Source organism: Coptis chinensis, chromosome 6 (genome assembly GCF_015680905.1).
Source record: "Coptis chinensis isolate HL-2020 chromosome 6, ASM1568090v1, whole genome shotgun sequence".
NCBI lineage: Eukaryota > Viridiplantae > Streptophyta > Magnoliopsida > Ranunculales > Ranunculaceae > Coptis > Coptis chinensis.
In genome coordinates, this window is record NC_141461.1 from 90,610,619 (window position 1) to 90,622,273 (window position 11,655).

The 11,655-nt window shown below is 40.7% G+C and overlaps 4 protein-coding genes and 1 pseudogene across 4 annotated transcripts; 1 reads left to right on the forward strand and 4 right to left on the reverse strand.

Annotated features, from left to right (window-relative positions):
• Positions 1-1,718: 1,718 nt before the first annotated feature.
• On the reverse strand, positions 1,719-2,036 carry LOC147495310 (uncharacterized). The gene has a single exon (XM_086568357.1). It carries the CDS (start codon positions 2,034-2,036, stop codon positions 1,719-1,721), a length of 318 nt encoding a protein of 105 aa, XP_086424483.1.
• A 35-nt stretch (positions 2,037-2,071) lies between these two features.
• LOC147495311 (uncharacterized) lies at positions 2,072-2,760 on the reverse strand. The gene is made up of 2 exons (XM_086568358.1): positions 2,638-2,760; positions 2,072-2,488 (listed from the first exon to the last, which is right to left on the reverse strand). Exons 1-2 carry the CDS (start codon positions 2,758-2,760, stop codon positions 2,072-2,074), a joined length of 540 nt encoding a protein of 179 aa, XP_086424484.1.
• Positions 2,761-3,081: 321 nt separating this feature from the next.
• On the reverse strand, positions 3,082-4,020 carry LOC147495312 (uncharacterized). Its single transcript, XM_086568359.1, has one exon. It carries the CDS (start codon positions 4,018-4,020, stop codon positions 3,082-3,084), a length of 939 nt encoding a protein of 312 aa, XP_086424485.1.
• A 458-nt stretch (positions 4,021-4,478) lies between these two features.
• Positions 4,479-6,932, reverse strand: LOC147495313 (uncharacterized). Its single transcript, XM_086568360.1, has 4 exons — positions 6,852-6,932; positions 6,173-6,312; positions 5,888-6,087; positions 4,479-5,740 (listed from the first exon to the last, which is right to left on the reverse strand). The coding sequence occupies exons 1-4, from the start codon at positions 6,930-6,932 to the stop codon at positions 4,479-4,481; spliced, it is 1,683 nt and encodes a 560-aa protein (XP_086424486.1).
• A 930-nt stretch (positions 6,933-7,862) lies between these two features.
• LOC147495314 (uncharacterized) lies at positions 7,863-9,377 on the forward strand (annotated as a pseudogene).
• Positions 9,378-11,655: the final 2,278 nt, after the last annotated feature.

The following is an 11,655-nucleotide window of genomic DNA, read 5'->3' on the forward strand; positions in this document are numbered from 1 at the left end:
TTTGTTAGTGGATCCTGTTACCTTACTTTTAATTATATGACCAAATGAAGACATGCTATTTGGATTTTGTTACCTAATTTTTTATTATATGACCAGGATGACCAAATCAGATAACTTCTTGAAAGCGGTAAAAAATTCTGATTAGAAATAGTATTGTTTAAACCACGCATCAGGCGCATAGCATAGAAGCAGCAAAACAGTGAACTGCATAGACTTCTTTTCAAAGTCAATCACATTAATAGGATGCAAGCTAATTGAATGTCATGTTTTGCTGTTGATCGTGCACGCTGTATTTAGCAAATCTGAGGTTGAACTGGTATGGTAGCATTGGAGTAGAATTGGTTGCTTCAGCTGCTACCTATATTGAGCCAACCGAAACTGGCCTGCACCACTTGAGAATTAGGATCCTGGTTACAAAGAAATGGAAAAAAGAAAGCTACAAATGAGGAAGTCGGTTAAAGAAATCATTCAACATGAGGAAGTCGTGTTCTTTAGATTTTTTAGAAATCATGAACTAACACTCTGTCGTAAAAGGCAAAATAAAAACAATTCTCCAATTGTACCATATTTTATTTGCAGTTAACATTCCCTCCCTAATAGAACTAACACCCTAGAATGGCACAAGTAAGCTTATTTTACCTAGAATAAAAAAGCAAAGTTCCATTTTGATAGTATAGAAAGACCAAAGAAGGAGACCTAACAGTAATCTGAAGTCAGGGTCTCTGTTCATCACTAATGCCAAGCATGGGGATTTCAAGTGGCTATAGTGGCATTGTAGGGAAATCCGATAAATCGAGAATTGAAGCAAAATACCTAGCCCTATTGTTCAAGCAACACTTAACTGCATATGTAGGGAAAATATATGGATTGATACGTGACAGTTTGAATAAAGAGATCAGATCATTCTTGAACCTTTGCATACAGGTAGTACTTTGCCTTAGCATGACCTAACAATTTAGAGATAACATTTAGCATTTGACCAATCTACAAACTCTACTAACAGGCCCCAAGATCTGCAAGGGTGAGATCCATAAGAGGGTCGACTAAAAATTTGCATCTGAGCATTGTTGCAAAGCATCCAAATCAAGCATACACCGCAAAAGCATAGTACGGAGGATGTGTAACTCAATGCATGTAATGTGTGAAAATCATGTAAGTATAAGCTATTCCTAATATATCATGTCAAACTATTACTTTTACTATATATGGTTCAGAGAAATACTGTATGGTTATCTCACCTAAGATCTGCAGGTCCCATACTGCAGCTTTTCAATAGGTAAACTGTTTCTTCTGAAATTGGACATTTGAGTGATTTGAACCTGTAGAATCAATAAGAAAATTTTCAGTGGGGGTTCATAGTCGATTCTGAGTCCATCTTCACAGTAGTGCTTAGTGAATAAGACGCGAAAACGAAGGACGGCAAATAAATGCATGCAAAACTTAATACCCATAATACTAAGATCATGTTCAAAAGTTGATCTAACTCACCTGCCCATGAGTGATTCATGTGCCACAATACAGTCATCGATTATAGGCATTTGTTTTAATAAAGTAGTAGTGCCATTATCAAGGTGCTGATAATGCCTAAGTGCTCTTATAAACCCACGACCAAATATCGAAGATTTACAGTACAATCAAGAGGAGGGTATAGTTATGTATACCTAATAATAGGCAATGTAAGAAATGCATAGACATAAGTCGGCTTACCTTTAACGATGCTACAAAAGCACTTCAGGGTATACAATGTTGGTGGTGCAATTGGATGAATCGGGTGGTAGTAGGACAGTAATTCTTTTTGAAGACGTGCACCTAGAAAGTGCGACATAGAGCTGGCCATGACTGAATGCTGGGGTCTCTAAGTTGATGCCGACATACTTGACTGATTGTCGTTGAGACTTGTTGATTGTCATTGCAAAGGCCAGTCTAACGGGAAATTGCCGTCTCGACATTTGAAACGGCATTTCAGTTGTTGATGGCGTTAGGGATATCCTTGGAATAAATACAGTATTTCCAGCCTTGGCTCCAGTTATGATCATTGCTTCCAGTACTCTACTTTCGCAACGTAATACAATCAGGCGGGTTCCATTGCAAAGCCCATCTCTTGGGGCAATATTCCTAAAAGCAACATTATAGGGCAGCCTATTTTCAGTTGGAGATTAAACGGTGGCAAGCTTGAGGGATCTAGGGAATTTAAAAACTCGCTTGGGTATGTGGATCCGTTGTTTTGAGGGCTTGTAATATCATCGACAACTTTATCTGCCGCTAAGTAAGAAATCTCTTGCCCGGGGAACAAATTCAGGGCCGCTCGGTTAACGACGCTGACATCGTCATTTCGAGCAGCTAGGATGGTTCTTTCAGTCAAGTAAATTGGTGTTGCCGTCCCAATCACATTCAAATCGGGATAAACTGACGAAATAAGATCCCCTATGTCAGCACAATTTCGTATCCCTATTGGCAACTCAACAATATCTAAAGGATTCGTGCCAATCTACAAAAAATTCAGAGAAGTTTGAGTCAGTAACATGCCTTTTTAATCTTTAATTTTTATGATGTTTTTGATTTGTAAAGTACCTTGATCAAGTAATCTGCGAAGCTGGCATTATTAGGCTATGACATCTCCAATCTCATGTTATGTACCAAGTGCAAGACTTGTACGTGTGTCCATAGCTGGGATCTTCTCACTGATGCTCCGACGAATTGCTCTCTGCTGCCTTTTGGTACAATAGGCAACGTTTGCCTGAAATCTCCGCCTAGAACCATAGTAATGCCTCCGAAAGGCTTTGAATTTTCTCGATATCCCTCGGTGTTCTTTCAAGCGGCCCGACGCCAGATTAATGGTGTGGGCATGGGGACTTCATCCCAAATAATTAAGCTAACTTCCTTGAACAGTTTAGCATGTATGGAGTTTTTTGAAAACCCGCAGAAGGTGTTGTCCATAATATCCAGTGGGAGGCAAAAAGTAGAGTGTGCGGTCCTGCCACCAGACAGTAGCAGCGATGCTATCCCCGACGACGCAACATTGATGACAATATGGCCTTGACTGCGGCAAGTAGCAGCAATTGTGTTGTAGACGAACATTTTTCATGTCCCCGCTGCACCATTTAGGAAGAAAGTCTTTCCCATATTGTTTTGCACTGAATCTGTTATCTCGGTGTGGGCATGAAGTTGTTCAGCATCCAGGCGTTCCAAATTTGCATTTGCCTCTTGTTCAAGACCTTCGTACTGCAATTCCCTCTGCTCCCAAATAAGTCTGTTCCCACCCAGCTGGTCCCAATCTTTTTTTGGTTGTGGCATGTCTGGGAAATTAGATAAAGTCTTACCTGCTTCGAAAAGCAACTTGTTAATTAGGAACAAACCATAATCAGCTATTTCCTCTGTAGTTGGACTATGGTTGTTAAACTTGGAACGTATCATGTGAGCCAAATCGTCACAAATATGCGTAGAAAATTCATTCCATAGTGTTGCAGAACTGGTTGGGGAACATTCCAAAAGGATTACGCTGAACAATCTGCGGAGTTGGTATCCGGTCTTCATCACCGACGCCTCTTGTAGATATTCTCTCCACTCGTCGTCGGATTCGAGAAGTCCACGTGCAACGCATGCTGCTTTGAACGTGTCATGCTCAAAGCCGTCAACTGTACGAAGATCTTCAAATGATGTTGGTCCTCTAACAGCAATTAGTAGCAAGCGAAGGTAGAAGCGTTCTCCGGCATTTGGATTTGCAAAGTACATTCTCCCAATAGCATAACCGTGGTCCCTTAGTTTCCAAATCTTTTTAACTCTTTTCCAGACATAATACTGTGGGAACTCCTGGTAAGTATATCTACGGGCACCCGGATCTTCGGCACAACATTTGAAGAAAGTCGTTAGAGTTGATCTCTGATTTATAGCTCTTGCGAGAACTGTAGCCCTTGACTCCTTTGCATTGTAAACAACTCGATGCATCCCTTCCAAATGAACTGCCAGCCTTTCAACGTGTGGTAACTCTTTGTCGCGAGGGGAACTTCGAGAAGACGCCATGCAGCTTTGGGTGGCCCGACATACCGTGCATCAATGTATTGTTTGATCTCATCATCAGTACCAACAATAACCATAGTTGCCCTATCATGCCCTTTGTAAATGTATTTGTGAATGTATTTAACTGCACGAACCGATGCACAAACTTCAACATTTATATGGCAGTTGAACAACTCTGATAAGTGGGGGTTGTAGGGGACGACATCTCGGTTATCAACTTTGCAGTCGCGCACCTCATATTCGTTCCCAGTATTCGTGCGTCATGTAAACCGGATATCCAACTTGATCCATTGTAGTTTCATCCGTAAAAGCGTGGGGTAATGTTTTGTACAACGACCATTCTCCATCACGGGGGCCTTTGGATTTTTAGGTCCACATGGGCGTGTACCATACACCTCTTCACCGCCTCTCGAAAAGATTAGGTTCCGAGATAGGGTTTGGGAACTCCGCGAAAAACAATCTTATTGACTTGATTGGCATTCTGGGATCTTATCGGGTTGCTTGAGGAAGATGAGTGCGTGCATGTGTGGCAGTCCTCGTTTTTGGAACTCGATAGTGTAGACGGATGCAGCTTGTTCGCCAAACACACCGTTATTTTTTATCTCTTCCATTATTGCTTTCCTTTTCATTTTGAATACACGGGCAACCACCTCAGGTCTGTCAGACGCAGTTTGGTGTGGTTTGAGAGCTCTTATGATTTCTGGCCAATTTGGATTTGTTGTTGCTGTTAGGAATACATCTGGGTGTTTGTTGTATCGCGTAATGGCCATTGAGTCTTGGTAGATCTCATACATATGTCTTGGGCTACCCGTGTGAGATGATGGGAGAATGTAACACTGGCCAACTTGATCAAGAGGTAGGCCCTCTGCTGCAATGTCCGTCAAACCGTTGTACACTTCTGCACGAATGTTGTCTTGATTCAGGCGAATATAGCGCAGGCGATTCTGTTCAGTTGCAGCCCAAGCATCAACTATCCATTGTTGGTAGAGGGAGCCTCCCCTAAGTATGGAAGAGTATTCAGTTGGACGGTCAAATAAACGGTATAAATAATACTGTACTTGCATTAGTCTGGCATCACTTGGGCAATTGTTCTTGACATCCCATTGTCGCAAATCCGATGCCCAACCAAGGTCTCCTCTAGGGAAAAGAAGTACGTAATGAAGAGGTGTATAAGCAGGATGACATTCACTTATCCTCTCTAGTCCACCTTCTTTGTAGTGAATAACGATGTCTCGTAACATATCATACTTTGTCTCATCACCGGGTAATACCACAGCGATTTCAGAAGTTGTCGGGAGATTATATCGGCGGCGATCCGTTCCTGGAGTGTATTGTATGAAGGCTGGTATATTGTTGTCCGCTGATGCACTTGAACTTAAGACCTCATGTGCATTTTTGAAAAACTTTGACCACGCATTTGCCTGTACCAAAACACCTTGTACAATACTTAGCACCTCCTTGAGTAAATGCTTATTGCGTTGTTGTCGATAATCCAAAGCTGCGCCAGCATCATAAATGTATAACTGGGTGTATTTTGGGTCGACATGTTCATCAGGTAAAAGTGATCCAATCTTATGGCAGAGCTCTCCATGTATAGTGAACGACTTTGGTCCACGTCCTTTCAAGATTCGGTCATTTGCTTTAACGCCAAGACTGGTGAATGCATTGCAAGCATTATATCCCCGAATGTTCTTCCGAAAATCACGTGCAAGCCAATCGTTACCTTCGAAGAGTGATTCAAAGCGGAGGGGCGATGGATCAAGTGAGGGCAGTTTTATTTTTCCTTGGAGACGGCATGATCGAATAAAGGTTTTTTAGTTGAACTGGAGAGTTGCTCTGGCTCCAATGTAAAAGCGAAAGCAAGACTGACATTGAACATCTAGTTCCCCAAGGTAATGACGCTCGACCGGGATAGAAGGCATTGTTTCGGTTGGATTTTCAAGTTCGTCAATGTCATAGTATTCTTCGTCAGAATATTCGGATGCTTCTTCAGAATTTTCCTCGGGCCTAATAGCGCCTTGAGTGGGAACATCCGGCTCAGTACTGTTTGGAGGCAAATTGTTTGTGGAGCTAATTTCGGTAGGGAAAAAACAATTAGTATAGTAATTTATAATTGTTCATAACGGAAATATTTAAGTATGGACATGCTACTTACATGTTGCTCGTTAAGGAAAATGACCCAAGATGAAAACCGGGGGTGAAGTTACGTGTTGATAGAGGGAAGTGCTCATGCTGAGTTGCGCCAGAAGAACATCCACCATATGACGGTCCAGCAGCGTCTGAGTTGATGTACAGCTGGGGTGAAAGAGTCTCAGCAATTACAATATGCTTTCCTTTATCTGCTCGCTCGGTGGTTGTAGTGAAATTTGTTGCATCGATAGAATGTACTGCTGTTTCCACTGTGAGGCCGTGAGTTAGGGAAGGAGGATATATGCGATCCCTTTGGGTGGCTGAAACTCTTAGTGCTTCCTCCCCGACGGCGTGCGCTGAGCTATTGAGCGCCGAGAGGGTCCTAAGCGAAGGAGCGAATGCATGTTCCGTGTGGACATAGAGGGCCGCTAGGCCGATAGTTGATGACTATTTGATTCAACTCGGGATGTAGCCTCATGAGATAACCCGTGTTGTGTTGATGAGTCTCCCATAGTTACATCGGATTCCATTGTGTGGGATAGTGCACCTTGTTGGTGTCTTGGAACAGGGGGCGATGTAGGTATCCGTAGGGCCTTAGACAGATTCATTCAAGTTTAAAGTTTGAGTATAGATTAGAAAACCAATAACGTGGGAATAAGTAGGAAAGCCAGTACATGAAAAATCTGTTTTAAAGGACATCTAACCTCAAGTTGGGCTGCTCGTTGGTTCTTAATGTACTCTTGTACAGTTTCATTATGTATGTATGATGATGCTTGGGTGTCCATGGTTTCTATAAACAGTTTGATAAGATTGGGGTATTAGGTAAATAAGGACACAGAATAATAATTTTGGCGTATATAAAATTTGATGATAAGCTCCACGGAAAGCAAAATTATGAGACAACATCGTAAACTAACAGTTTAAAGTATAGTAATAATGGGAACCAACATTGGATTACCGAATGCTTAAAAAGACTATAATCCATTATGGCGATAGCAATGAACTAACCTTGATTTTACTCAACTTGGATTAAGGTATGATTCATTGGAGCGTAATAGAGAAGGACGTAATAATTAGCATCCAACACCTGATGTAATGAAAGACAAAATATGTTATCATTAAAATCAGTTCCCAGTGTGATGATATTCCTATGACTTGGAGTTCTTTGGAGTTCCTATGACCTACCTCATCCCTATGAGTTTCTTTAACGGAGTCCATAAATGACATATACATATCAGTCTAGTTAATTATTTATCCATAGATACCCCTTTGATTTCCTTAATCTTTTTGATGTCGATATGCGATATAATTTTCAATTAGCTCCTACACTGTGATATGGTGTATCATTGTGAGTTCCTCCCAGAACTCGAAAGCCTCAATCGCAGCATCTATTCTACTGCCTTACTCCCCTTTTTTTTTTTAAGAAATATAAATGGGTGCGCAGATACAATGTGATGATAAGCTTCATGAAAAGCTAAATTATGAGACAACATCTCAAACTAACAATTTAAAGTACAATATTAATTGGAACCAGAATTGGATTACCGAATGCTTAAAAGACTAAAATCCTTCTAACGATAGGGACTGTACTAACCTTGATTTCATTGAGTTTGCATTAAGGTTTGATTCATGAAGAACGTAATAGAGAAGAAGGAGGTAATGATAAGCATCCAACACCGATGCAATGAAAGGAAGGGTTCAAGTTAGCTTTTGAAATGGAGGTAAATTGGAAAACAAAAAGTGATTAAGTAGTTGAAGGGGTCGTACTGGTGAAAGCATGGGCTTAATCGCCAAAGAAGTTCGGTTTCAAGAGAACACTTAATTGTAATAATAATAATGTCCGTTCTGACATGATGTCATGCTTGTGTGAATTATAAGTTAGAGATTATAATGGAAAGGTAATATGTCACGGCTTAGCTTATGCTGTGCATTAATACAATTAAAATGAGTTCCCAGCTTGATGATATTCATATGACTTGGAGTTCACTGATGATTTGCAAGCAGTTTTGAATTCGACCGACTGGCCTCAGCTTAGAGAAGCATTCAGGGGGGTAACGACTACTTGACTCCACCTCTTACTGGCATATTCCCTTAAAGTCAGGGATGAGTTGTAGCTAGAACCCTACTACAGTCCTTATGAGCATTTCACTTTATATCGGACTTTAGAAATACATAAGAAAAAAAAATTGCAAATGTTGTAATGCATTATTTCTAGAATGGAGCTTTTAGTCAAGTTCTGTTTTCTTAGGCATGGGATCGTCGTAATTCTGATGATATAAGATTTTGTTTATTGGTGATCATTAATGCATACATAAGGCCTGTTCCTATGTTGCAAAATTTGAGATCGAAGGGCTTCTCAACGCTTAATTGCATGGTCAAGAATTGTGGAATGCAAGTATTGAACTGCCTCTTGGATCCTAAGTGTAGGAATGCTCTCCAGTGCTTGAACAAATGCAGTCTGGCCGACCAGGTCTGTAATTATCGGTGTATGATGAGAGTCCAGCTCTGGAGGCATTTTCTCTATGTGTACTGCAAAAACACAATTGTCTCCAACTGGATGCAAAGATTCCTCATAAACCTTATGTGCCTCTAATGGAAAAGTTTTGAGGATAGGACTTGTGTCATGAGGCTGCCGAGGATCTCTTTGTGGGTTGGTTGGGAGGTTTAGATTGGAGTTGGCGTGTTGTGGCAGGGCAGAACCCTGCGTATGATCATTTTCCTTGTCAATACCAGTTTTTATAGAGGGAAAGCAAGAGCGTCATTTTGGTATGAGCCAGGTTTTCAAGTTAGCACTTTGGACGGGAAGTTGGTTTGGAGAAGGGGACGATATCGAGTTAAAAGAGGAAATATTCGGGGACATTTAATTTGAGTGTTTTAGATAATGGTGTGGTGACAAATGACTTTTGGGCCCGAGTTGTTGATGTTTACGATGATATGAGCTGGGGTTTGTTTCATTATAGTGGCGCTGCTAAGGTTGCGAGGCGCCTTATCTTTATAAAATTTGTACTTGTTAGTCCAAATGGAGAGTACCCGGATGAGATAGAAAGAGAAGTTGATTTCTACCTTTGGAGAAGTGTGGCATCAAGGAATGGGAGCCTTATATAGTTGATAACTGTTCATGTCGGGGATCTAGATTGCATATTAAGATTGAAGTTAAAACGGAAGAAACAATTTCATATATAGAGAGTGAATGTGATCTGCGGGGACTCGAATTTAGGAGTTGTACATAATGTATCACAGAAAATGGAGAAACCATGAGATTCCTTGGTAAGGAACAGATGAAGATTACTGAATACTTCGTAGCTGAATAATTGGACTTTAAATTCGCATAGTGGTTAATTGCGAAATGTAACAATTTTCTTTTGGCGGGAGATCAGGTTAACAGCCCATCGAGGACAGGCATGATAAACTCTCCTAGGCCTAGCTGGTTTCAAAAGGCTATGACAGTCTGTTCAATCCATCTTTGTCAACACAAATATAGATAGGAGAAGTCATTGTGCGGCTGCTGTGAATAATTGCAATAAAACACACTTGATCACGACACCAAATTCTTTTGATTGAATCAAGGGAAATATCATAAATATTAAAAAAAATTATCGATGAGCAATCCAGGGAAGAACAAAAAAAAAGCAAACGTCAAAGAAGGTACACCGACTATTAAAGCTAAGAACATTCTTGTAAGGTAATCAATTTGAAAGGCTTTTGGTAGTTGCTTGGCCGTGCATCTTGCAATGGAGTAGCCCTTGTGGTTGGTGGAGGCCACGCTGTTGTGGTATTCCCTTACGCTCGCCCAAGACTTTTCCGCAGATTTCGCCTTGACCACCAAATATCGCAGTTTTGGCCATGACTTTCCATTATGAACATCAATCAATTCTCCTGCAGGGTTTTTTTGCTGGTGGGTCCTCACGGCTGTTTTCTTGGGGAGAGGCTTCTTTTCAGGTGGCTTCAGTTGGAACTCCCAATCTTGAACCCCGGTCACACTTGCATTGGGGGCAAAATTAGTTTGGCAAGGATGTAGAGATGTAATCCTTTAATCAACAAAATTAGTCGAAATTTAGTACCTTATTTAATACTTCTTTGCCTATTGTTTTATCAATGTCTTACGGGAAAATCTTTTTCGATGGTGAATGATTCATACTTGCCCTTGTCACTATAGTCGTGACTCTAACTTGGAAAACATACTGCGTGCTTCAAAGCGCTTGCGGTTCTTTCCTAAGGCATGGCGGGCCATTTTCCTATCTGATTGAAATACACAAGGTATAATACAACAAAAATTTTATTAGATAAAAAAAAAAATGATGCATAATCTGGCAGTAGCATGCCTTTGAAATATGGACCAATTCTTTAACTGGCTTTTGAATCAAGTGTTCAGCGTTTTTATCAAAAGCAACAAATGTGGTGTCCCCCGATGAATCATTAACTGTCATTCGTAGCATATACCTGCATCATCATTTTTTTTTACGGGACAAAAGGAATAGATCATGGATGAGAGTGTGGACAGCCCGATGGGAAAAGGGAAATGACTTTACGAAGAAAAAAAAATGTTTTTTTTGCACACCTATCGACCACGCCAACACTACAATTTGTGCAGACTGTTCCAGTGACAGTTTTCTTACAACTAATTCACGAAGTGTAGAACCACTTGCTATCGGGGACGTAGCTTATGGTGGCCTTGCAAGTGTACATTATTCCCTAAACAAACGCAATAAAATAAGGATGGTGGTTGTTCAAATGAACATAACAATCAATAACAGGGCCACACATTTTAATCAGCTAGCAAATAAATAATGAAGTGCGTGTGCGTGTGCGTGCGTGTGTGTGTGTGTGTGGGGGGGAGCACATACCTTGCATGAGCAATCCCTACCCATTTCCTTCAATTTACCAATGTCAACCCTCCTATCAATGAGAAGGTCTTGCTCAGAAATTCCGCCAGATTGACCAGAGTCTTCCAATTCAACAACTATTTTCTTTGTATCAAAACTGAGAAACAAATGTAACTCATCAGCTATTACGAAAAAATCATAGGCCAAAAGCAACTCATAAGTAAACCATGCTTTAAACTTATTGTAATGAGCAATGGACTGCATTAAGGATTGGTCCACCCTTAAGGATGGGACGCAATCAGCAGGACAAAAAAAGGAAAAAAAAAAAAAAGTATTCCCTAGGAATCTATTAAATGGCAAGGAAAAAGAAAAGCAAACAAACAATAATGGTTTCACTATCACACAAACATGGCTGAGAGAGGGAGCTGATGTACCTAGAGAAGAGATTCTCGTTTTCGTTACGAATTAATGAAAAAGCCATTGAGGAGAGAACCAGATGGAAGGGGGGTTGTTTGATATATGGGATGACATTTGTCTGTCCTTTCTATCGCTTTTCTGTAGTTTCTGTGTCGTTGGTGGGAATATGGAAAGACTTGGTTTTGGGAATATGTAGGTTCACATTGGGACTTTTCTGATGTTTTGTTTGGCTCCTTTCTGGATCTTCAACTTGGCTGCTGTCAATATC

Coding starts and splice junctions, on each gene's coding strand:
- LOC147495313 (XM_086568360.1), bottom strand. CDS start 6,932: ATGGACACCCAAGCATCATCATACATACATAATGAAACTGTACAAGAG. Junction 6,313..6,851: donor AACGAGCAGCCCAACTTGAG/GTTAGATGTCCT, acceptor CTTTCACCCCAG/CTGTACATCAACTCAGACGC. Junction 5,741..5,887: donor TGGGGAACTAGATGTTCAAT/GTCAGTCTTGCT, acceptor CACTCTTCGAAG/GTAACGATTGGCTTGCACGT.
- LOC147495310 (XM_086568357.1), bottom strand. CDS start 2,036: ATGATCATAACTGGAGCCAAGGCTGGAAATACTGTATTTATTCCAAGG.
- LOC147495312 (XM_086568359.1), bottom strand. CDS start 4,020: ATGGCGTCTTCTCGAAGTTCCCCTCGCGACAAAGAGTTACCACACGTT.
- LOC147495311 (XM_086568358.1), bottom strand. CDS start 2,760: ATGGTTCTAGGCGGAGATTTCAGGCAAACGTTGCCTATTGTACCAAAA. Junction 2,489..2,637: donor ACGTACAAGTCTTGCACTTG/GTACATAACATG, acceptor AATTTTTTGTAG/ATTGGCACGAATCCTTTAGA.